This window comes from Balaenoptera ricei, chromosome 14, assembly GCF_028023285.1.
Source record: "Balaenoptera ricei isolate mBalRic1 chromosome 14, mBalRic1.hap2, whole genome shotgun sequence".
Classification (NCBI taxonomy): domain Eukaryota; kingdom Metazoa; phylum Chordata; class Mammalia; order Artiodactyla; family Balaenopteridae; genus Balaenoptera; species Balaenoptera ricei.
This window is the reverse complement of record NC_082652.1, coordinates 31,866,220-31,892,583: the sequence shown is the minus strand read 5'-3', so window position 1 is coordinate 31,892,583 and position 26,364 is coordinate 31,866,220. Positions and strand designations below refer to the sequence as shown.

Sequence of the window (26,364 nt, the reverse complement as noted above, 5' to 3'; positions counted from 1 at the left end):
GGCAGAAAGAGAACAGAAGGAAAAATGCTGCCAGTGGTGCCAGCAAGGGAATCGGCGGGAACTCCCTGCCTAAGCTTCGGGCATGACAGCCACCGCACTCCTCAGGGGCACCGTTCTGGTCTCTTGTCGTGAGACCGTGGGCCCAGACTGGATCCGCTGGCCTTATGACTTGTGCCAACGGGGCCTTCATTTACCCATCCTACTGTGGGCAATGGGGATATGAAGAGAACTGGCCTTGGAATCCACACACATCCTCCAAAGCATCTTTAGGATTGTAAGAAAAGAGAGGCAGATATCCTCCAACTAGTAAATACAATTAACTACCCTATTATCTGACTCTTAAGAGATTTATTTTGTGCACATGGAATGGTAGTAATAGTATGCCAAATTTGGGGAGCAGTATTTGCATTTTGCTCCCAGAAATGCCTTGTGAATTGCAATTAGCCGACTGAAATTACGCATTTCTATCTATGAAGTTGCCGTTTATTTCCTGCAGTGTGATCTGTGTCGACAGCAGTGCCCTTCAAAGTCTTCAGCGATCGTCAGCGTAACTCACTAGGGGAAATGTCCCTGTGGAATGCCTCGTTCACAGCTTGCAGCACACTAATAGACACGGTTCTGGCGGAAACACTGAAGATGAAGGTGCTATAAAACACCAAATTAAGATATAATCATTAGAAGCCATCACTGCATCAGAGCTCGGTTTTGCAGAATGGCAGAAGGAAAGGAGAAAAGGAGTAGTGAAATCCGGCAGTTTGCTTAGCATGAGTTGAAAGGATTGTCAGATGCCCTTAGTCACTGGACATAGCCTAACAGTGCTATCGTCAAAGGGGATATTATCACAGGTACTTGGTAGCCCAGGACATTCAGTCTGTGTTATCAGATGTCATTTCCCATCTCACTTAGCGCTTGCCTTTGGGCCCTGGCAAGAGACAGTAGACTGTGTCGCCTGCATCGTCGTATTGATTCAACTTCTCTCTTAAGCTGTTGACTAAAGGGAGAAGCATTTAGGACTCATCCCTCCCCCTGCTGATAGGATTTGACTCCGCCATGTTGCTATTGACATATTAAGAGACACAACAGAACTGTACTTATGGTAGGCAAAGGTCCACAAAGGGCACAGATGGAAATATTCTGTTTGGAAATGATACTAGAATACTTTTTAAAAAGAAAAAAAAAACAGAAACAGATTTACAGATATCGAAAACAAACTTACGGTTACCAAAGGGGAAACGTTGGGGGAAGGGATCAATCAGGAGCTTGGGATGAACACATACACACTACCATGTATAAGATAGATAGCCAACAAGGACCTACTGTATAGCACAGGGAACTCTACTCAATATTCTGTGATAACCTCTATGAGAAAAAAATCTGAAAAAGAATGGACAAGTTATTGAACCCACCGTAGCCACAATTTTTTCATTTCTATACTGGGAAGAATAGTACTTAAGCCACAGGATTGTTTGGAGGAATAGAGATTATATACAAAACAACTCACACACAATAAGTACACACACAGTACGTGGTAGCTATTTTTTGTTTGTTTTATTTTTTGTTTTGTTTTGTTTTGCTAATCAGTGATTTTTTTTATACTAATTGCAGCTTTATTTTAATAAACCCTATCCTTGGTTATTATATCCTACTCTTCCAATAATGTTCTTTTTATTTTATACAGCAGGTTCTTATTACTCATCAGTTTTATACACATCAGTGTATAAATGTCGATCCCAATCGCCCAACTCATCCCACCACCACCCCCACCCCCCTGCGGCTTTCCCCACTTGTTGTCCATACATTTGTTCTCTACATCTATGTCTCAATTTCTGCCCTACAAACTGGTTCATCTGTACCATTTTTCTAGGTTCCACATATATGCATTAATATACAATACTTGTTTTTCTCTTTCTGACTTACTTCACTCTGTATGACAGGCTCTAGATCCATCCATGTCTCAACAGATGACCCAATTTCGTTCCTTTTTATGGCTGAGTAATATTCCATTGTATATATGTACCACATCTTCTTTATCCATTCGTCTGTCGATGGGCATTTAGGTTGCTTCCATGACCTGGCTATTGTAAATAGTGCTGCAATGAACATTGGGGTAAATGTGTCTTTTTGAACTATGGTTTTCTCTGGGTATATGCCCAATAGTGGGATTCCCGGGTCATATGGTAATTCTATTTTTAGTATTTTAAGGAACCTCCATACTGTTCTCCATCGTGGCTGTATCAATTTACATTCCCACCAACAGTGCAAGAGGGTTCCGTTTTCTCCACACCCTCTCCAGCATTTGTTGTTTGTAGATTTTCTGATGATGCACATTCTAACTGGTGTGAAGTGATATCTCACTGTAGTTTTGATTTGCATTTCTCTAATAAGTAGGGATGTTGAGCAGCTTTTCATGGGCTTCTTGGCCATCTGTATGTCTCTTTGGAGAAATGTCTATTTAGGTCTTCTACCCATTTTTGGATTGGGTTGTTTGTTATTTGAATCTTGAGCTACATGAGCTGTTTATATATTTTGGAGATTAATCCTTTGTCCATTGATTCGTTTGCAAATATCTTCTCCCATTCTGAGGGTTGTCTTTTCGTCTTGTTTATGGTTTCCTTTGCTGTGCAAAAGCTTTGAAGTTTCATTAGGTCCCATTTGTTTATTTTTGTTTTTATTTCCATTACTCTAGGAGGTGGATCAAAAAAGATCTTGATGTGATTTATGTCAAAGGGTGTTCTTTCTATATTTTCCTCTAAGAGTTTTATAGTGTCCAGTCTTACATTTAGGTCTCTAATCCATTTTGAGTTTATTTTTGTGTATGGTGTTAGGTAGTGTTCTAATTTCATTCTTTTACATGTAGCTGTCCAGTTTACCCAGCACCACTTAGTGAAGAGACTGTCATTTCTCCATTGTATATCCTTGCCTCCTTTGCCATAGATTAGTTGACCATAGGTGCATGAATTTATCTCTAGGCTTTCTATCTTGTTCCATTGATCTATGTTTCTGTTTTTGTGCCAGTACCATGTTGTCTTGATTACTGTAGCTTTATAGTATAGTCTGAAGTCAGGGAGTCTGATTCCTCCAGCTCCGTTTCTTTCCCTCAAGACTGCTTTCGCTATTCGGGATCTTTTGTGTCTCCATACAAATTTTAAGATTTTTTGTTCTAGTTCCATAAAAAATGCCATTGGTAATTTGATAGGGATTGCCTTGAATCTGTAGATTGCTTTAGGTAGTATAGTCATTTTCACAGTATTGATTTTTCCAATCCAAGAACATGGTATATCTCTCCATCTGTTGGTATCATCTTTAATTTCTTTCATCAGTGTCTTATAGTTTTCTGCATACAGGTGTTTTGTCTCCCTAGGTAGATTTATTCCTCCTAGGTATTTTATTCTTTTTGTTGGAATGGTAAATGGGTGTGTTTCCTTAATTTCTCTTTCAGATTTTTCATCATTAGCATATAGGAATGCAAGAGATTCCTGTGCATTAATTTTGTATCCTGCAACTTTACCAAATTCATTGATTAGCTCTTGTAGTTTTCTAGTGGCATCTTTAGGATTCTCTATGTATAGTATCATGTCATCTGCAAACAGTGACAGTTTTACTTCTTCTTTTCCAATTTGTATTCCTTTAATTTCTTTTTCTTCTCTGATTGCCGTGGTTAGGACTTCCAAAACTGTGTTGAATAGTGGTGAGAGTGGACATCCTTGTCTTCTTCCTGATCTTAGAGCATCAAACTAATGCTTTCAGTTTTTCACCATTGAGAACAATGTTTGCTGTGGGTTTGTTGTATATGGCCTTTATTTTGTTGAGGTAGGTTCCCTCTATGCCCACTTTCTGGAGAGTTTTTATCATAAATGGGTGTTGAATTTTGTCAAAAGCTTTTTCTGCATCTATTGAGATGATCATATGGTTTTTATTCTTCAATTTGTTAATATGGTATATCACATTGATTGATTTGCATATATTGAAGAATCCTTGCATCCCTGGGATAAATCCCACTTGGTCGTGGTGTATGATCCTTTTAATGTGTTTTTGGATTCTGTTTGCTAGTATTTTGTTGAGGATTTTTGCATCTATATTCATCAGTGATATTGGTCTGTAATTTTCTTTTTTTGTAGTATCTTTGCCTGGTTTTGGTAACAGTGTGATGGTGGCCTCATAGAATGAGTTTGGGAGTGTTCCTTCCTCTGCAATTTTTTGGAAGAGTTTGAGAAGGATGGGTGTTAGCTCTTCTCTAAATGTTTGATAGAATTCACCTGTGAAGCCATCTGGTCCTGGACTTTTGTTTGTTGGAAGATTTTTAATCACAGTTTCAACTTCATTGCTTGTGATTGGTCTGTTCATATTTTCTATTTCTTCCTGGTTCAGTCTTGGAAGGTTATACCTTTCTAAGAATTTGTCCATTTCTTCCAGGTTGTCCATTTTATTGGCATAGAGTTGCTTGTAGTAGTCTCTTAAGATGCTTCGTATTTCTGCGGTGTCTGTTATAACTTCTCCGTTTTCATTTCTAATTTTATTGATTTGAGTCTCTCCATCTTTGTCTTGATGAGTCTGGCTAATGGTTTATCAATTTTGTTTATCTTCTCAAAGATAGTTTTATTGATCTTTGCTCCTGTTTTCTTTTTTTCTATTTCATATATTTCTGCTCTGTTCTTTATGATTTCTTTTCTTCTGCTAACTTTGGGTTTTGTTTTTTCTTCTTCCTGTAGTTCCTTTAGGTGTAAGATTAGATTTTTTATTTGAGATTTTTCTTGTTTCTTGAGGTAGGCTTGTATCACTGTAAACTTCCCTCTTAGAACTGCTTTTGCTACATCCCATAGGTTTTGGATCATTGTGTTTTCATTGTCATTTGTCTCTAGGTATTTTTTGATTTCCTCTTTGATTTCTTCAGTGATTTCTTGGTTATTTAGTAACGTATTGTTTAGCCTCCATGTGTTTGTTTTTTTTGCTTTTTTTCTCCATGTAATTCATTTCTAATCTCATAGCGTTGTGGTCAGAAAAGATGCATGATATGATATCAATTTTCTTAAATTTACTGGGGCTTGATTTGTGACCCAAGATGTGATCTATCCTGGAGAATGTTCTGTGTGCACTTGAGAAGAAAGTGTAATCTGCTGTTTTGGATGGAATGTCCTATAAATATCAATTAAATCTATTTGGTGTATTGTGTCATTTAAAGCTTCTGTTTCCTTATTTATTTTCAATTTGGATGATCTGTCCATTGGTGTAAGTGAGGTGTTAAAGTCCCCCACTATTATTGTGTTACTGTCGATTTCCTATTTTATAGCTGTTAGCAGTTGCCTTATGTATTGAGGTGCTCCTCTGTTGGGTGCATATATATTTATACTTGTTATGTCTTCTTCTTGGATTGATCCACTGATCATTATGTAGTGTCCCTACTTGTCTCTTGTAGCATTCTTTATTTTAAAGTCTATTTTATCTGATATGAGTGTTGCTACCCCAGCTTTCTTTTGATTTCCATTTGCATGGCATATCTTTTTCCATCCCCTCACTTTCAGTCTGTATGTGTCCCTAGGTCTGAAGTGGGTCTCTTGTAGACAGCATATATATATGGGTCTTGTTTTTGTATCCATTCAGCAAGTCTGTGTCTTTTGATTGGAGCATTTAATCCATTCACGTTTAGGGTAATTATCAATATGTATGTTCCTATGACCATTTTCTTAATTGTTTTGGGTTTGTTTTTGTAGGTCCTTTTCTTCTCTTGTGTTTCCCACTTAGAGAAGTTCCTTTAGCATTTGTTGTAGAGCTGGTTTGGTGGTGCTGAATCCTCTTAGCTTTTGCTTGTCTGTAAAGCTTTTGATTTTTCCGTTGAATCTGAATGAGATCCTTGCTGGATAGAGTAATCTTGGTTGTAGGTTCTTCCATTTCATCACTTTTAAGTATATCATGCCACTCCCTTCTGGCTTGTAGAGTTTCTGCTGAGAAATCAGCTGTTAACCTTACGGGAGTTCCCTTGTATGTTATTTGTCATTTTTCCCTTGCTGCTTTTAATAATTTTTCTTTGTCTTTAATTTTTGCCAATTTTATAACTCTGTGTCTCGGCGTGTTTCTCCTTGGGTTTATCCTGTCTGGAACTCTCTGCGCTTCCTGGACTTAGGTGGCTATTTCCTTTCCCATGTTAGGGAAGTTTTCGACTGTAATGTCTTCAAATATTTTCTCTGGTCCTTTCTCTCTCTCTTCTCCTTCTGGGACCCCTATAGTGCTAATGTTGTTGTGCTTAATGTTGTCCCAGAGGTCTCTTAGGCTGTCTTCATTTCTTTTAATTCTTTTTTCTTTAGTGTGTTCCGCAGCAGTGAATTCCGCCATTCTGTCTTCCAGGTCACTTTTCCGTTCTTCTGCCTTAGTTATTCTGCTATTGATTCCTTCCAGTGTAGTTTTCATTTCAGTTATTGTATTGTTCATCTCTGTTTTTTTGTTCTTTAATTTTTCTAGATCGTTGTTAAACATTTCTTGCATCTTCTCGATCTTTGCCTCCATTCTTTTTCCGAGGTCCTGGATCATCTTCACTATCGTTATTCTGAATTCTTTTTCTGGAAAGTTGCCTATCTCCACTTCATTTAGTTGTTTCTCTGGGGTTTTATCTTGTTCCTTCATCTGGTACATAGCCTTTTCATCTTGTCTATCTTTCTGTGAATGTGGTTTTTGTTCCACAGGCTGAAGGATTGTAGTTCTTTTTGCTTCTGCTGTCTGCCCTCTGGTGGATGAGGCTATCTAAGCGGCTTGTGCAAGTTTCCTGATGGGAGGGACTGGTGGTGGGTAGAGCTGGGTGTTGCTCTGGTGGGCAGAGCTCAGTAAAACTTTAATCCTCTTGTCTGCTGATGGGTGGGCCTGGGTTCCCTCCCTGTTGGTTGTTTGGCCTGAGGTGACCCAACACTGGAGACCACAGGCTCTTTGGTGGGGCTAATGGCAGACTCTGGGAGGGCTTACGCCAAGGAGTACTTCCCAGAACTTCTGCTGTCAGCGTCCTTGTCCTCACAGTGAGACACAGCCACCCCCCGCCTCTGCAGGAGACCCTCCAACACTAGCAGGTAGGTGTGGTTCAGTCTCCTGTGGGGTCACTGCTCCTTCCCCTGGGTCCCGATGCACACACTACTTTTTGTGTGCCCTCCAAGAGTGGAGTCTCTGTTTCCCCCAGTCCTGTCAGAGTCCTGCAATCAAATCCCACTAGCCTTCAAAGTCTGATTCTGTAGGAATTCCTCCTCCCGTTGTCGGACCCCCAGGTTCAGAAGGCTGACGTGGGGCTCAGAACCTTCACTCCAGTGGGTGGACTTCTGTGGTATAAGTGTTCTCCAGTTTGTGAGTCACCCACCCAACAGTTATGGGATTTGATTTTATTGTGATTGCGCCCCTCCTACTGCCTCACTGTGGCTTCTCCTTTGCCTTTGGATGTGGGGTATCTTTTTTGGTGAGTTCCAGTGTCTTCCTGTCGATGATTGTTCAGCAGTTAGTTGTGATTCTGGTGTTCTCACAAGAGGGAGTGGGAGCACGTCCTTCTACCCATGGTAGCTATTATTTCTCAAGTTTTCATGCTTATTTTCACTTTCCAATTATAGATCTCTTTATATTCAGAAATGGTGACCACATTCAGGAAAACAAAAATCAAAATATATGGATCAATTGTGTGTATGGATATACTAAAGCAAAGTATTTTAGATTAGTTTTTCCCCAAACCCGTGAAAGATAAACTTCTTAGAAAAGTGTAAGGTACATAATAAGGGCTCAGTAAATGTTATGTAGTTAGTATTACTGTATTTTCATCATCATTTCATAAACAAGTTTAAGCTTTCTCATAAACAGCAAGGCCCTACTGTATAGCATAGGGAACTATATTTAATATCCTATGATAAACCATACTGAAAAGAATATTAAAAAAGAATGTGTACATATATACATATATATGTATAACTGAATCACTTTGTACAGCAGAAATTAACACAACATTGTAAATCAACTATACTTCAATAAAAGAATAGATATGCATAAAAAGAAAGTCTTCTCTGTATATATTCTTTCTTTTAAGCCCATCAGAATGCTTATAGTCCCTGCATTTCATTTAGATTTCTAAGCTCAAAACTCTGTCCCTGGAGCTTGGACTTCAGGGGTAGCAAAGAACTACTTCAGCATTGACTGCGTGTAATTCTCTACAAATCACAACCCGAAAAGGCCTGGAGTTCTGTTCAGAAGTTTATGCTCTTTAATCATTGTATTATTTCATGCTGAATTCTCAAGCTTTTACTCTGTTTTCCAATTACATAATGATGAATTAACTTAAAAAGATAAAAAATATATACATCAATTAGCATTAAGACTGCTTTTGTGTATCAGAGCCCCAGAGGAAAGAGCCTTAAGTAAAAGCACTGTATTTCTCTCTAATGAAAATTTTGGAAGTATACCATTCAGGGTTGGTATGGTAGTGCAGTGATTATCAGGAACCCTGGGTTCTTCATCATCATTGCTTTGAGTTCTTAATGTTTAAGCCTATTATGGTCCATCATGGCTGCATGAGCGTGAGACACCCTATCCTCAATCAAGCTAATAGGAAGGAAGGAGGAACAAGGATGGTGAGCCCCTTCCTTTCAAAGACACCACCCAGAAACCATTCTTGACGTCTCACGTTGTGTGCTACCCACCAGAACTTGGGTAGAAGGATAGACCTCACTGCAGAAGAGACTGGAAATTGTAGTCCTTATTCTGGGCGGCCTCATGCCCAGCTAAGATTTAGGGGTTTTTTTCATATGGAAGAAGAGAAGACAAGATACTGGGGATAAGGAGGATTATCTGTGATACCTGGGCTTCACTGGAACTTTTATTATTCTTTTCTCTTATGTTCTCTTTTTCCTTCTTTTGCATCTTAGATCCCATGCGCGGCCCAAGAAAATTGGAAGTCGTCGAAGTCAAATCTCGACAAATCACTCTCCGCTGGGAGCCATTTGGGTATAACGTGACTCGTTGCCATAGTTACAACCTCACAGTCCACTACTGTTACAAGGTCGGAGGGCAGGAACAAGTGAGAGAAGAAGTAAGCTGGGACACGGATAACTCACACCCTCAACACACCATCACCAACCTCTCCCCCTACACCAACGTCAGCGTGAAACTCATCCTCATGAATCCCGAGGGACGGAAGGAGAGCCAAGAACTCGTAGTACAGACGGATGAAGATCGTGAGTACTTTCAAGTGATATGTTTATGGGAAACGTACAGTCTTTCAAAAAACCAGCTCATGTTTCTTTCTAATTGATATCTTTACACTGAAAATGGAAGGAAGAATTACTTACTGGGTTGAATAACACAGATGTGTATCTGTGAGGCTGTATACTGAAGCACTGATTAAAAGGGGTAAAGGGAATAAAGATCCAGAAGCTTATTTTAATTTTTATGAGTCATATAATTACTTTTCTACATATGATAATTCTGTATGGTTCTAAGTAGTTCTTCATTCAAGTTTTATCATCATGTTGGACTGAAGAGGTGTTGTTCTGGGTATTCGATTATTTATAAGAAATGCTTATTCAAACGGCATTCTGAAACATTTTTCATAGTTCAGATAAAAATTCAGCCCCAAATAGAGGCTGCCCTTGCTGTTCAACACAGTGCTGAGAAATTACCTCATTAGGTCGGTGGTCATGTAATAGATCATGCTTTTCCATAGGAACAATGCTGTAATTGGATATGACCTCAGTAACCAAGAATTCAATAAATAGTGCATGTCTCCAGCAACTCATCAAAAAAAGCAAATACACAATTGCAATAAGCCTCTAAAATAATTTAAAATGGTGAAATGACACCTGGAATCCCATAGCATAGGTATAAATGTGCTTTTACACTGATTATACAGGGGACTTTCATGTACAATAATGAGTCCATGTAGCACATAAAATACAGTGGTGGTTTATCATATATTTGGTTTAAAATTCATTTGCCAGGCATCAGAGTAAGTGGCAAACAACCTGGGGAGCCACTTACTTACTTACTCCTGGGAAAAATAGATTTCACCTTTTTCTCTTCAAGCAGCTGATTATGATCTTTATTGATTGTAACATGTGTTAAATGTTTATCACAACACTATTTTTTCATTTAAAGAGCTGACAAAGTATTTTTGACTGTTGATGACCTATGCAACACCAAGCATGTTGCTATAAAATAAAAACATGGAAACAGCCAGAGTAAATGGAAAGCTCGACCACATCTTCTCTTTTCTTTTTTTGTAGCCCCTCAAGTCCTGCCTGTGTTGGTTGCTCTCAAGTAGTTGTTTTATTCCAGTTTTTTTTGTGAGAAGTATAGTTTGATACGAGTCACTCAGTCTAGGCTGAGCATGGAAGCCCTATCTCTGTTTCTTCCAGATCTTCCTTGTCTCCCAGGAGAGACTCAAGAACGTTTCAGCACTGTCAGCAGGTCTTTTCTGGCTCCCTCCTCCCCTGCATTTTTGTATTTAATTTGGTCCTAACTCCTGTTGTTGCTACTTCCAAAATCTTAGATTGTTCTTTTTTTGACTTAATTATTTTTATTATATTTCTGTTTTTCATATGAAGAAACTGAGTCAGGAAAGTGAATGGTAAACCCAGAGGTCTGGTTCCAGAAACTGTGGCCTGTACTTCTATGTGCCAAAGTACTTCTAAGTACTTACTAATATGATCATTAGTATTCTAGAGGCCTTATTTATATAAACATTGATATTACTGTCTATTCTATCTTCCTGCCCTGAGGTATTTTTTTACAATCAGCTTTTTAATTGAAGTATAGTTAATTTACAGTGTTGTGTTAGTTTTAGGTTTACTGCAAAGTGATTCATTTATATATATATATATTCTTTTTCAGATTCTTTTTCATTATAGGTTATTACAAGATATTGAGTATAGTTCTTTGTGCTCTACAGTAGGTCCTTATTGGTTATTTTATACACAGTAGTGTGTATCTGTTAATCCCAAACTCCTAATTTATCTCTTCCCTGCCCCCTACCTTTCCCCTTTGGTAACCATAAGCTTGTTTTCTGTGTCTGTGGGTCTATTTCTGTTTTGTCAAAAAGTTCATTTGTATCATTTTTTTAGATTCCACATATAAGTGATATCATGTGATATTGGTCTTTGTCTGACTTACTTCACATAATATGATAATAGATCGTTCTTTTCTCCCAACTTCCACTACCTATATCCAGATTTTATGCTGAAATTTCTGTAGTAGTTTCTAACCTTTTATTGTAGTTCCAGCTTTGTCCAGTTCCAGTGCCCTCTACTTGTTCCCTAAACTAATCTCTAAAATACATGTGCATCATGTTACTCTCTCCACAAGAGCCGTCAGTGACTCTCTTTACCCATATCTCGGTATTCCAGGCCCAGGCTCTAGACCTGGTAGCTTTTCCTCCCCGACAGTGCATCCTGCAGAGACGTGCCCTGGGTGCTGGCCCTGCTGCCACACTCCATGCATCCTGAGTGCTCCCTCACTGTCCTCCTCTGCACGTCCTCCCCACCTGGCTGCCTACGTTCCATCTCCTCCACGACCCTCCAAAGTTCTCCTCAAGTTCAGATCCTTCATGAAGCTGTCCCCAACTCTCTCACCCTCATTCCTCTCTCATCCTTCTGACCTCATTTGCACTTGACAAGATCTTTAAATCTCTGAGCCTTAATTTCCTCATCTGAGAAGCAAGAATAATACAGTTCTCCAGCATATTAGGGTTAGAAGCCATTTCCATTGGGTGCTATTTGTAGCTGCAGAGAGGGGCGTTTTAATAGGTGAACGTTATTATTGTTATTGTAAGAATTCAGAGGAACTTATCGTGCCCCTTTCTTGTTCTCTCATTATGTTATATATAATTTTTTCCTCTTAACTGTAAACCACTTGAGAGAAGAAGCCATCTAATTTTCTTCTATAGCAATTTGCATGGTATTGAGTAGGCAATAAGTACTCAAAATACTTATTAGTTTTTAAAGAAAATAGTAAAATTTGCTGATAATCATTTAATTCAGGCTTAAATCAACAGTAATGTTTCCATCAATGAGAGAGGAAAGTCAAGTGCAGTCGTTTCTAGAGATGAGAGATGTTTTCCTGAAGCATGAACTCACCAACACTTTTGGGTTTCGAATTGACATGAGCTAATAATTCTGTTAAGTGCTGTTAAAACGTAAGGTTAAATAAGTCACTTTTTTGTTTGTGTGTTTAAATTATCTTGCTAGTCCCTGGAGTTGGGGCATGCATTACTTCCAAATAAAAATCTATTGTTTACATAGCACACTGGCATCCGGTTCATTAGAAAAACTTTGATTTCAAATTATATTTCCTAACAAGAGCAAAAGAAAAAAAGACTTCAAAAAAGACAGAAATAGAAAAATTGTTAACACCTACCGAGCTTGAAGAAAAAAGAATTGAAGTGTCACTTTACTTATCTGCCATTAACAAAGGCTACAATTTGTTGTACATTGTGAGTTTTATTGTAGTATAATATTTTTATTGAAATATTATTTATTTCATCAGAAAATATGTGGGAAAAAGTTATCTTTTTATTACTGATAAGAGTGTCACTAGACACTATAGGGCTCAGTTCCACAAACTTAGATATTATGGTTCTATATCCCAAATCATGAATTCTTAGAACTTCTAAAAAAAGGCACCAGACCTAAGTTCCTGTGAGGTACCAGTTTCCCTAATTCAACTAAAACTCTTCTGGTATTTTATTTTAATTCACTTGATCTGTTCCTGACCTAACAACAATTATATGAATCACATTTAGGTTTTCCTGTTATTAACATTTTCATGATTACAAGCCCTCCAGTACATTTTATTACATTCATCCTTTTAAAATATCCTCTGTTCAATATAGTTTTGACAATCTCTCTTTTTTTTTTATTTTACTCTAATTTATACTAATTGAATGAAACCAAAGATTTGTTTTTTTCTAAGTTTTCACCCTCTTTACATCTGTACATAGATTACTAAATATTTTCAATTCAGAAATATTATCACAAAATAATAGAACCACACACGCATCATAATTATCTTGATCCTGTGAGGAACCTGATGACGTCAAAATAAACACTTTCAAGGTGAAGAGGAAGAGACTTAGTAGAGCTTTTTTTTTTTAATTTTTATTTTATTTATTTATTTTAAAATTTATTTATTTTTGGCTGCGTTGGGTCTTCATTGCTGCGCATGGGCTTTCTCTAGTTGCAGCGAGCGGGGGTTACTCTTCGTTGCGGTGCGCGAGCTTCTCTTTGCGGTGGCCCCTTTTGTTGTGGAGCATGGGCTCTAGGCGCATGGGCTTCAGTAGTTGTGGCTCGCAGGCTCAGTAGTTGTGGCCCACAGGCTTAGTTGCTCCGCGGCATGTGGGATCTTCCTGGACCAGGGCTCAAACCCGAGTCCCCTGCATTGGCAGGCAGATTCTTAACCACTGCACCACCAGGGAAGTCCGAGACTTAGTAGAGCTTTCTCTGGCATGACCCATCGTAGTCCAACTTCTGATTGTGATGAGCATTTTAGTCTCAGAGTCCAGAATCCAAATATTCTTAGAACTCACCAGTGTCATCACTTCTTAAATACTTTGTTTCTTTGCTTCAGTGTAGTTTCACATCAATTCCTTCAACCTAAGACAAACGATTATTTTCACATTTATATATTTTTTAGAGTTTGGACATTAGGGATCAACTTACTCCAACTTCCTCATTTTAGAAGTGAGGCAACTGAGACCTAAGGAGGATCCGTGAATTGCCCAAATTTCACAGTTTATTCACTGGAAAGTCTTAAATCAGAACCCAGGCCCCCCATCTGAATCAGTGATTTTTTTTTTTCTGCTAAACTCTCCTTACTTCTGCTGAGAATAACTATCAATATAAATGTCCTAGATCTACCTTTAAGTAGCCCCTCAACTAAACAAATGTGTATTGCCTATGAGTCCTTTTGTAATTCTGGTCAGTCTTTCCAGTCTGAGGAGATCTCACCAACCCTTAAAGGGCTATTCATACCCTCCACAAGCTAACCAAACATTTCTTTAGCGCCCATCTTTTAAACTTTATTGAGATATGTTTATACAGTCATGAGTTGATTTGTGTTGTTTCTACTTTTTAATTATTGTGAATAATGCTCCTCTTAATATTTGTGTACAAGTCTTTGAGTGACATGTGTTTTCAGCTCTCTTGGATATATATGTAGGAGTGGAATTTCTGGGTCATATGGTAAATTTATCTGTGTTTAACCATTTGAGGATCTGCCAGACTGTTTTCAAAGTAGCTTTGTGATTTTACATTCCTACCAGCAGTGTATGAGGGTTCCAGTTTCTCCACATTCTTGCCAATACTTGCTATTATCTGTCTTTGGATTATAGCCATTCTAGAGGGTGTGAAGTGCTATCACACTGTGGTTTTGATGTGCATTTTCCTGCTAGCTAATGATGTTGAGCATCTTTTCACATGCTTATTGGCCATTTGTATATCTTTTTTTGGAGAGCTGTTTATACAGATCCTTTGCCCATTTTTAATTGGATTATTTATCTTTTTATTGGGATTTCATAGTTCTTTATGTATTTTAGATACAAGTCTCTTGACAGATACATGATTTGCAAAAGCTTTCTCCCTTTTTGTGTGTTGTCTTTTCACTTTCTTGGTAGTGCCCTTTGAAGCACAAGAGCTTTTCACTTTACTGATGTACAGTTTATCTATATTTTCTTTTGTTATTTTTGTTTTTGGTGTCATATCTTTGAAACCATTGCCTAATACAATGTCATGAATATTTATACCTATATTTTCTTCTAGGAGTTTTGTAGTTTTAGCTCTTATATTTAGCTCTTTAATCTATTTTGTATAATTTTCATATTTGGTGTGAAGTAGGAAACCAATTTCGTCCTTTTACATGTGGATATCCAGTTGTCCTAGCACCACTTGGAAAAATTGTTTTGACCCCACTGAATTTTCTTGGCACTTTTGATAAAAATCAATTGACTGTAAATGTGGGGCTTTATTTCTGTACTCTCAATTCTGTTGTACTGATCTATCTGTCTATCCTTATGCCAATATCATGATGTCTTAATACTGTAGCTTGTTAGTAAATTTGAAATTGAGAAGCCTGAGTCCTCTCAAACCACTTTTTGATTACTCACACCGTCACCAAAAAGTTTGATCGCACCATCCCCAAATATACATATATTTATAGGTAGTACAGATATACTAGTTTATAAATAGGATAGGTACACTAGATACTAAATTGTGTATCATATAAAGCATACTCAAAAACTTAATTTAAATGAATACGAGATAAATGATATTTTAAAAATAATATTATATGTTATTTTGTAGAAAATTGGCAAGTACATTTCTATCTTCCCTTATGTCAATTAGATTTTCTCACTAATCAAAAGGTGTTACATACTTTAGGTTTTAAAAAATGGCCTCAAACTTTCCCAAATCTGTTTTTTGTTTTTGTTTCTGTTTTAATTTTTTATTTATCTATTTATTTATTTATGGCTGTGTTGGGTCTTCGTTTCTGTGCGAGGGCTTTCTCTAGTTGCGGCAAGCGGGGGCCACTCCTCATCGTGGTGCGCGGGCCTCTCACTATTGCGGCCTCTCTTGTTGCGGAGCACAGGCTCCAGACGCGCAGACTCAGTAATCGTGGCTCACGGGCCTAGTTGCTCCGCAGCATGTGGGATCCTCCCAGACCAGGGCTCGAACCCGTGTCCCCTGCATTGGCAGGCGGATTCTCAACCACTGTGCCACCAGGGAAGCCCCCCAAATCTGTTTTATTATTAATAAATAAAATGAAATATTTTAAAAATATTTCATCTACATCACATCTTTGTAGAACTTCTATTTTGTGTGTACTTTTCATAGACATATTAAATATAAGTCCAAGAGTTCATATATATTCTTCTTTGACATGCTTTTATCACTCAGTGTTATGGTTATAGAATTCATCCATGATGATGTATAAAGCTGTAATCGATTTTCAGTCGTTTTTGTATTTTATTGAGTGAATATAAAATAATTTCTTAAACCATTTTTTGTCTCCAATTTATTAGTTTTATTTAAAAATGCTACTATGCTGACATCCTAACCTATGTCTCCTGGTACATATGTGCAAGAATATTACTAGGGAATATACCTGAAGTGGGATTATTGGGTCGTATGACATGTGCCTCTTTAACTTTAGTGAGTACAGGCAGATTATTTTCCAAAGTGGCTCTACCAATTTATGGTCTCACAAGCAATGGGTGGGAATTCGCATTGCTCCGCATACTTCTTTATTTCTGAAGAATAAAAAAGTTTATTTACAAGATGATACTGAGTTTTGTCTAATTGATTCAAACTTTTTAGAGGAAAATGTGATGAAATTCTTTTCTTTATAAAGACAGTATGGCCAAAATGGTTTTAAATTGCAGGTGTTTGCAAGAAAATGGAGTATATCTATTAAAATCTTACACCTCAATAGAGAGTTAAAAACCTGTCAAGTCTAGAAAAATGTATTTTGTTTTTGGTTTACTTAAATATGTATCAATTTTTCCCCCCCTTCTAGTTCCAGGTGCTGTTCTTACTGAATCCATCCAAGGAAGTACCTTTGAAGAGAAGATATTTCTTCAGTGGCGAGAACCAATTCAAACCTATGGTGTCATCACTTTATATGAGGTAGTATATACATTTGTTAGTAATTTAATTTTTACTGTAACTTTTATGATAGCTAGACTATCTAGTATTTAAAAATGCATAGTAACATCATGCCTTTTAAGAAGTTGAATGCCTTTAATAGTTATAATGGTTACTGAATAGAAGCAAAAAAATTAAAAATAAGTTTTCGAATTATGTATAATTTCAGGATGTATATTCACAATGATTTAGGTGCTTCCAGATTACATGTTATTGTATGTAAAGCCACACCATAATATAGTTTAAAAATCACCTTTGTTAAAAACAATAAGTGTTCTGTCATATACATTATTTAGGAGGCAACCATGGCATCCTGTTCTCGCCAGCTCTAAAATATTTTACTCCTGAATTATAGAAGAACACTGATGATCCAATTAGTGGAGTCGATAGACATTGTCTTGGGAGTAACAACAGAATAATGTCTTCTGGTTTCTTAGCACTAGCAAAACAGCCTTTAGACTTCTGTGACATAGTTTTGTCTACTGATAGATAGATAGCAGAGAAGAATTCAATGACTTGTTCAGGGAAAAAAATAACAGCAATAGCGGAGTGGCAGTCATCATCACATCTGTATGAGCGTGATTTCACTCTGCCTATTGTCATAGAAACAAGCAGGTGCATTTTTTTTTTCAAGCTAAGATTTATGTGAATGCAAATTCAACAAAATTATATGTTGTTAGGGTTCTAAAATCCGCAGCCATTCTTCCTATGGGACCTCTACCTGAATACCTTTCAGAGCTACTGACAAAGCTGGAGTAGATTCACTGTCAGACAGTCACCATTGGTGAACCCTCTCCCTGACCCAACTAGCCTCACAGCTATGTTTCCTTGGACCTTTTGAAAATTGGTATTGAAATGCAAAAAAAAATTGTTGTTCGTCAAAAGCTAAACAAAGTAAGAGAAAAGAAAAAAAGTTGATTTTCACATTAAGTTATGATGCTTTCCTTGGCTGCTTCATTGTAAAAGAATCATGAAAATTCATGGCTCTCTTTTGTAGAGTTGGTTTTTATAATGAAATCAAACAAGTTCATTTTTTTTCTCAGTGATCAGAATCTTTTAGTTAATATTTTTGGCCCCATGACCATTTTTTAGTTCTGTTTTGTGGATTCTTACCTCAGGATAACAGAATATTTTACTAGAAAAGATACAGTCTTTGAAATCAACATTAAGTACCAAGAAATCAGTCCACCTCTCCTGAAAGCCACATGTTGATATCTAGACGGACAGAATATAAAGGTGAGATCCTTTCTTTCTGATCCCATGGAGCATAATATTCATGTAATAAGTAACTTTAATGTGAAAACAATAGGAAAATCAGAACCCATCAATCTCTCTGATTTCAGCAGCCAGGATGTCCCTTCTAGCTGAACACTGATCTAAATGCTACTACAAAGGGGATGTGTAAATGTTTCGTAAATCAGCATTTTAAAACGCAAGATATAGGTAAGAAGAGCAGGTCAGTTGTTTTTTCTAGGCACCAAAGGGAAAATACCAAATGTGTGAATCAGGCTTAAGTGATTAAGTATAAGTTTCTGACTGTCGAATCTTTCTCTTCTTTTCTCCATGTTTGCTAGAAGTAGGAAGGAAGGTATTCCAGATCCCCCAAGGTGGGCCTTAGATGGTGTCTGTGCAGGGAGCTCCTCTTTGGCTAAAACACACTGCACCCTGGGGCTCGCCCAGCCTGCACCTGAGTCTGCAGGAGACCCAGCTTCCTCCTGGTGCAGGGCTGCTGGAGAACCAGACCAGTCCCCTCCCTGGAGGACCACAGTCCCCTGGGACAGACATGCTAAGGAAACAAAACCGTTGCCCAAAGGGAGACCAAGACCTTAGGAACAGCGTATTCATGGAAACACAGTTGACTGTAGGCCAAAACTGGAAGGCAAGATACGTTATCATAGTTGGAAAAAAGCTTAGTAATAAATGCTATGGGTGTTTCTTGAGGAGCACACTTTTAGGGTTTTTTGAAGAAGAGAAGGAAAAAACAGAAGGAATGTTGTAAATGTTGTAAGTGAACATACTGTGGGTTCACGTTATTCTCAAGTTCTCTCTTTACCTCTTAAGAAAGATATACCAGATCATTAATGATTGGAAAATGCTGACAATGTCATCTTTTGCCGGGAGTTATGGCAATGACGGCACTAAAGCATCCTTCTGGCCTCAATTCTTTGTCCTCCCCATTCTCAGCCTTCTCAAACTAGCCTTCCTTCCTCTTGCCCCCACCTGTGTTCTAACCCCAGCCCTTCTCATGCCTTACCTCCTGCTCAGCCGTTTCATTCTATCTGAGACATCTTCCTAAAATCTGGGACTGGTAATTACACTTTTCCTCAATGGCTATCCAGATTTTTATTTTATCAAATTATAAATGCAGTATTGTTCTCTGAAAGGATACTTTAAGTACAGAAGTATTCAAAATAAAATGTCTTCGCTTCCCAAATTCACTTTTCAGAGGTAACTACTATGAACAACTAGATGCATGTGCTTCCAGAATTTTACAAGGTAGAAATTTATAGTGCAAGTGCACTTATGAATATACATGGATAAAATCTAATAAATGCTAGCAAACCCAGCATTTTATTACAAGAATAATATGCCATATAAGACCCCCTCCACATCATACAAAAATAAATGCCAAATAAGTTCATGATCTAAACACAAAAATTAAACTATAGCAACACTATAAGAAAAATAAGGAAGACTTTTGTAATAAGCTTATTTTGAAATAAGCTTTTGTAATATATCTTGACATAAAACCCAGAAGTCATTTAAAAAAGATTGACAGATTTGGTTATATAAGAATTTAAACTTCTGAATGATAGAAGATGCCACAAAGGAAAGTCTAAATACAAACAGAAGACTTGGGGAAATTATTTTCAACATTTATAGCAGTCAACTGGCTGGTGGCTGTAATTATAACACACTTGATACAGATTGATAAGAAGTAGACAACACTCCATTAGAAAAAAATGGGTGAAGAATAAAAGGAGTTGATTCATAGGAAAAAAAAAATCTGAATGGCATAAGCAGATGAACCTAACCTTACCAAGGATTAAGAAATGAAATGAAACAAACACTTCAGAAAGTTTAAGTTGGTGCAAATCCAGTGTTAAGGGGTGATGTGGTGAAATTTGTGTGCACAGACCGTTGATGGGGACATACAATTTCGCAACCTCTCATGTAGACAATTTGGGAATATCTATCAAAATTCAGACACTGCATGTCAAGCCTGTTTAGGGAAGTTTCTCAGTCAGTAATACTCCCAAATGCACAGGGATGTATGTCTCAGTATTTTCATTGTACCCCACTAACTTTATATGGCTCTCGATTGCTTAGTGAATCAACTCCAAACTCCTGGTCACGAGAGTAACACACCAACAAGTTTTTGAAAAAAACATTTAGTATGTATAAGGTATTAGAAGAGAACAAAATATAAAAGATCCTCTCTCTCCTCTACTAGAAGTGAGCAGTCCTATCAGCAGCTAATTATAGAAAAGAATGAAATGAGGACAAAATGTCTGCCTCGATGCAGCGTGTGCAGGGTTGTCGGGCACATAGTAAAGGAGAACAGTCTGGACTCATCAGCCCACTGGGGCGTTGACGGATGGAGAGTTGAAAATACCTCAAGACCCCCCACCTGGAGAGCGGGGCTCAGTGAATCACTCTCCCCTGAGACAGGTCATAGGGTGGAGAGAGGGAGAATTGAGGGGTCCTCTTTGCTATCAGTATTCAAGGCCATACATGGTACCATCCCAATTGATACTTGTTACTGCATCTCCCATGATTCTCTCCTGGAACTGAATGAGCCATGTGTATGGAGTTATCTTTTCTCCATGAACCTTCTGATTTTTCACACCTGCTTCTGCTTATCCGCTTCTTTCCTCCTGACTGCCTCCCCTCGTTCTCCTCCTATGGCACTTCTGCTTATCTTTCAGCATTTCAGTCAAATTTTGAACTTTTCCGTGGAGCATCCTAGGTTCTTGCGTCCCCTGGAATCTGATTTACTTGTTGGTTCCTTTGATTGCTTGCCCCTCTGTTGAAGGACTGTATTTAAGGCTGGCTGGCATTGCAGCCTACTCACACTCCCTGGAAGATTGATTGCCCTCGTGGTCAGAGATTACGTGTTATTCCATTTTGGTTCTCCAGAATTTGAGACTTAGAGGAGGGGAAGATGATGCTGGAGTATTTCAGGCACTGACCTGCCAATCAGAAGTCATCCGATGTGAGCAGCAGCTGACTCCACCTCACCTGATCTAACCCCACACATGTTGTCTGCGTGTCGGTTTGCTTTCAGCGTGGGCATCCCATCAAGTCCCTGGGTCCACCCTGGAACGTCAGTGTTCTCCATGGAGACATCATTAGAATCACCTTGGCCCTCAGCCAACGAAACGGCCAAGTGTGAGCTCAGCCCCAGACCTCCCTCCTGGGAGTCTCCGGATGCTCGTCCTTGGCCTGGTACTTACTAGGCACTTAATAAACGTGCTGAATGAACCAGTGAAAAAATAAATACTGAAAGTACATGTTGCATTTGGATGTGAGCGTGGAGCTGGGTGCCCTTCAGAAGTACTGCTCAGGAAGACAGATGCTTACTGACCATCAGCTGCGCAGGCAACAGAGTTCTAGGGTCAAGTTCACCGTGTTCCTGAGGAACCGTTTTATTCCTGGAATTCAGACTCCCAGGGCTCTGGATGGGTTTGAGGGGGAATCCATGCACTTTCTGACATTTTGTGTCCACTTGGACACAACATAGTTGCTTGTTAGGGATTTGTTAGAGGTGAGGGAGAGGATTCATGATTTTTAAGAGCAGCGTATATGTGCTTTGTTACGGGTTGGGGAGAGGATCTGTGCTTTTTAACAAATTGTCAAGGACTGTGACCGAAAGAACCCCAGTCTAGCTGATCCTGCAAGGCCATGGCTAGAGGCGAGTACAAACCCATCAGCACTGGTAAAACAGCAAGTCCTCTGATAATGCATTTGCTTTTTGCTTTGCGGAGCAAACGTCCTTCTTGCCGCACCGTGAGCATGTGTGTGTGTGCGTGCACATCCCTGCTCTCCCTGGAGTCTTTAGGAAAATATATACCGAGTGCCAAATAGTTACTGATCACAGTGGGATCAGAAAGAAGAATAAGCTATCACTATTCAGAAAGAAGAGACAACTGTATGAAAAGTTTCAATTCCTTTGGCATGTTTAAGTCGCGATTTCAGACTACAAAGAGCTCTTACAGCTCTCCATGATTTATTGCCGAATAGATGGTAGGGACACAGTCACAGCAGCCGGTGTTGAGCAGATCCAGTGATCATTAGGACGGGTTTGGGAAGCCTTTACGGATACGTAGAATGGGAGCTCTGGCTCGAGACATGGATAGACATGTTTTTGGTTCCAGTCTCAAACTCCCGGCAGCATCTTTGAAAGCATTTCCTTCTTAACACACTGTGTTCTTTTGATTTCTATGACAGCTGTCTCTTTTGGCTTCTCCCTGCTTTCTGGCTCTCCTTCTCTGCCCTAAATTAAATATCAGCGTTTCCCCAGGGACCTCATCCAGTCCTGAACCGTAATGTTCCAACGCTGCTCACCCCCAGGTCTCTACTTCCAGCCCAGAACTCTCAGCTCCCAGCCCTGTGTCCTACACAGTGTGTCCTCCTGACTGTCACAGGCATCTCAACCTTGACATGCCCACCCCCCAACAGTTAACTTCTCATTCATTCCGTCCCATTTCAGTAAGCAGGACATCCTTTGCTCAAGCCCAAACATGGAACCTGTCTTGGTTCCTCCATCTGTCCCCACATCCAGTCCATCACTGACTTCTGCTCATGTCGGCTCTAAAACTTGCCGATTCCTTTCATGTATTTCTCTCTTCATGGCCCCACCCTTGGTCCAAGCCACTGCCTTCTCTCACCTGCGCTGCGGCCTCACCCATGGCCTCTGCCAGGGCTCCTAGGGGTCCTCCTACTACCTTTGGTGCCCCCTTCAAGAAAGCAACCCTCCACCTGGCAGCCAACATGATCTCTTTATAAGGGAAGTCAGATCATTTTATCATCACACTTAAAATTGTTCAAAGGCCCCTGTTGTATGTCTCCACACTTTCTCCCTTGGGGTACTGAGCACTGCAGGGAATTGCCCCCCCATGTTACCAGCCCCCCAGGGACCATGCCACCTCGCTGGCTGGGCTGCAGCCACAGGGGCCTTCTTTCTGTCCATTGTCTGTGTCCGGAATGCTCCTGCTTCATGGTCTTAGTTCATGCTGTTCTTCCCCAGACTCTTGGCCTGGCTGACTCCTTCCCAAGTTCAGTTAACTGTCATCTCCTCAGGGGACGCTCCCCCGGCCATTCTGAATGGCTGAGCATGGGCCCCGCCCCCAAAATCCCCTTCATCTTAGCATCCTGTTTCTTTCTTCCATGGCACTTGGTGTTTACAAATTATTAATTTACTTCCTGGATGTCTCCCCAGCTCCTCCCCACCCCAGTCCAGATTCTTGGCTGCCCGAGGGCAGGGCCTTTGTCTTCCTGCTGACTGCAGTGCTCGTGCTTGCACAGTTCAGTCAGTATTTCAATGGCAAGAGTGAATCTGAATTCATGGTGGAGGAAAGAGGACAGAGTTAACTCTCTCACATTCCAAGGAAGTGAGAGTTTATAAGCAAAAGCCGCGTCAGAAAAGCCCAGTGTTTGTGGGGCAGTAAATCTTTGTCCCCTAACCAGGACAGAAGAAAATATGATGTCATCCCATGTGAACTTCTGCTGCCAGTGTCCTTGTCCCTGCGGTGAGCCACAGCCACCCCCGCCTCTGCAGGAGACCCTCCAACACTAGCAACCGCGTGGCTGACAGGGTCTTTGAATGAAAAGAATTGAGGACAGTCTCAGAGACCTCTGTGACAACATTAAATGCACCAACATTCGAATTATAGGGGTCCCAGAAGAAGAAGAGAAAAAGGGACTGAGAAAATATTTGAAGAGATTATAGTTGAAAACTTCCCTAATATGGGAAAGGAAATAGTCAATCAAGTCCAGGAAGCACAGAGAGTCCCATACAGAATGAATCCAAGGAGAAACATGCCAAGACACACATTAAACAAACTATAAAAAATTAAATACAAAGAAATATATTAAAAGCAGCAAGGGAAAAGCAACAAATAACATACAACGGGATCCCCATAAGGTTAACAGCTGATCTTTCAGCAGAAACTCTGCAAGCCAGAAGGGAGTGGCAGGACATATTTAAAGTGATGAAAGGGAAAAACCTACAACCAAGATTACTCTACTCAGCAAGGATCTCATTCAGATTCGATGTAGAAATTAAAACCTTTACAGACAAGCAAAAGCTAAGAGAATTCAGCACCACCAAACCAGCTTTACAACAAATGTTAAAGGAACTTCTCTAGGCAGGAAACACAAGAGAAGCACCTACAAGAAACCTACAAGAAGAACACAAGAAAACACCTACAATAAAAAACCCAAAACAATTAAGAAAATGGTAATAGGAACATACATATCGATAATTACCTTAAATGTAAATGGATTAAATGCTCCAACCAATAGACATAGACTGGCTGAATGCATACAAAAACAAGACCCATATATATGCTGTCTACAAGAGACCCACTTCAGACCTAGGAACACATACAGACTGAAAGTGACAGTATGGAAAAAGATATGCCATGCAAATGGAAATCAAAAGAAAGCTGGAGGAACAATTCTCATGTCAGACAGAATAGACTTTAAAATAAAGACTATTACAAGAGACAAAGAAGGACACTACATAATAATCAATGGATCAATCCAAGAAGAAGATATAACAATTTTAAATATTTATGCACCCAACATAGTAGCACCTCAATACATATAGGAAATGCTAACAGCCATAAAAGGGGAAATTGACAGTAACACAATAATAGTAGGGGACTTTAACACCCCACTTTCACCAGTAGACAGATCATCCAAAATGAAAATAAATAAGGAAACACAAACTTTAAATGATACATTAAACAAGATGGACTTAATTGATATTTATAGGACATTCCATCCAAAAACAACAGAATACACTTTCTTCTCAGCGCTTATGGAACATTTTCCAGGATAGATCATATCATGGGTTACAAATCAAGCCTTGGTAAATTTAAGAAAATTGAAATCGTATCAAGTATCTTTACTGACCATAATGCTATAAGACTAGGTATCAATTACAGGGAAAAAAAACTGTAAAAAATGCAAACATATGGAGGCTAAACAATACACTACTAAATAAACAAGAGATCACTGAAGAAATCAAAGAGGAAATTAAAAAATACCTAGAAACAAATGACAATGAAAACATGACCACCCAAAACCTATGGGATGCAGCAAAAGCAGTTCTAAGAGGAAAGTTTATAGCAATACAATCCTAACCTCAAGAAACAAGAAACGTCTCAAATAAACAACCTAACCCTACACCTAAAGCAATTAGAGAAAGAAGAACAAAAGAAACCCAAAGTTAGCAGAAGGAAAGAAATCATAAAGATCAGATCAGATCAGAAATAAATGAAAAGGAAATGAAGGAAACAATCGCAAAGATCAATAAAACTAAAAGCTCTTTCTTTGAGAAGAAAAACAAAATTGATAAACCATTAGCCAGAGTCAAGAAAAACAGGGAAAAGACTCAAATCAATAGAATTAGAAATGAAAAAGGAGAAGTAACAACTGATACTGCAGAAATACAAAGGATCATGAGAGATTATTACAAGCAACTCTATGCCAATAAAATGGACAACCTGGAAGAAATGGACAAATTCTTAGAAAATCACAACCTTTCAAGACTGAACCAGGAAGAAATAGGAACTATAAACAGACCAATCACAAGCACTAAATTGAAACTGTGATTAAAAATCTTCCAACAAACAAAAGCCCAGGAACAGATGGCTTCACAGGTGAATTCTATCAAACATTTAAAGAAGAGCTAACATCTATCCTTCTCAAACTCTTCCAAAATATAGCAGAGGGAGGAACACTCCCAAACTCATTCTATGAGGCCACCATCACCCTGATACCAAAACCAGACAAAGATGTCACAGAAAAACAAAACTACAGGTCAGTATCACTGATGAATATAAATGCAAAAATCCTCAACAAAATACTGGCAAACAGAATCCAACAGCACATTTAAAAGATCATACACATGATCAAGTGGGGTTTATCCCAGGAATGCAAGGATTCTTCAGTATACGCAAGTCAATGTGATAAACCATATTAACAAATTGAAGGACAAAAACCGTATGATCATCTCAATAGATGCAGAAAAAGCTTTCGACAAAATTCAACACCGATTTATAATAAAAACTCTCCAGAAAGTGGGCATAGAGGGAACTTACCTCAACATAATAAAGGCCATATATGACAAACCCACAGCCAATATTGTTCTTAATGGTGAAAAACTGAAAGCATTTCCTCTAAGATCAGGAACAAGACAAGGTTGCCCACTGTCACCACTGTTATTCAACATAGTTTTGGAAGTTTTAGCCACAGCAGTCAGAGAAGAAAAAGAAATAAAAGGAATCCAAATAGGAAAAGAAGAAGTAAAACTGTCACTGTTTGCAGATGACATGATACTATACGTAGAGAATCCTAAAGATGCTACCAGAAAACTACTAGAGCTCATCAATGAATTTGGTAAAGTTGCAGGATACAAAATTAATGCACAGAAATCTCCTGCATTCCTATACGCTAATGATCTGAAAGAGATGATCTGAAAAATCTGAAGGAG

General features: G+C 38.8%; 1 protein-coding gene across 4 annotated transcripts in view; it reads left to right on the top strand.

The window, feature by feature from the left end:
* The window catches only part of PTPRM (protein tyrosine phosphatase receptor type M), a 747,478-nt gene that overhangs the window by 425,579 nt on the left and 295,535 nt on the right, over positions 1-26,364 (top strand). For all 4 annotated transcript variants that reach the window (XM_059894848.1, XM_059894849.1, XM_059894847.1 and 1 more), the window contains exons 8-9: positions 8,877-9,185; positions 16,513-16,622. In XM_059894848.1, coding sequence (XP_059750831.1) covers positions 8,877-9,185; positions 16,513-16,622 — 419 coding nt within the window. The remainder of the gene's footprint in view (positions 1-8,876; positions 9,186-16,512; positions 16,623-26,364) is intronic.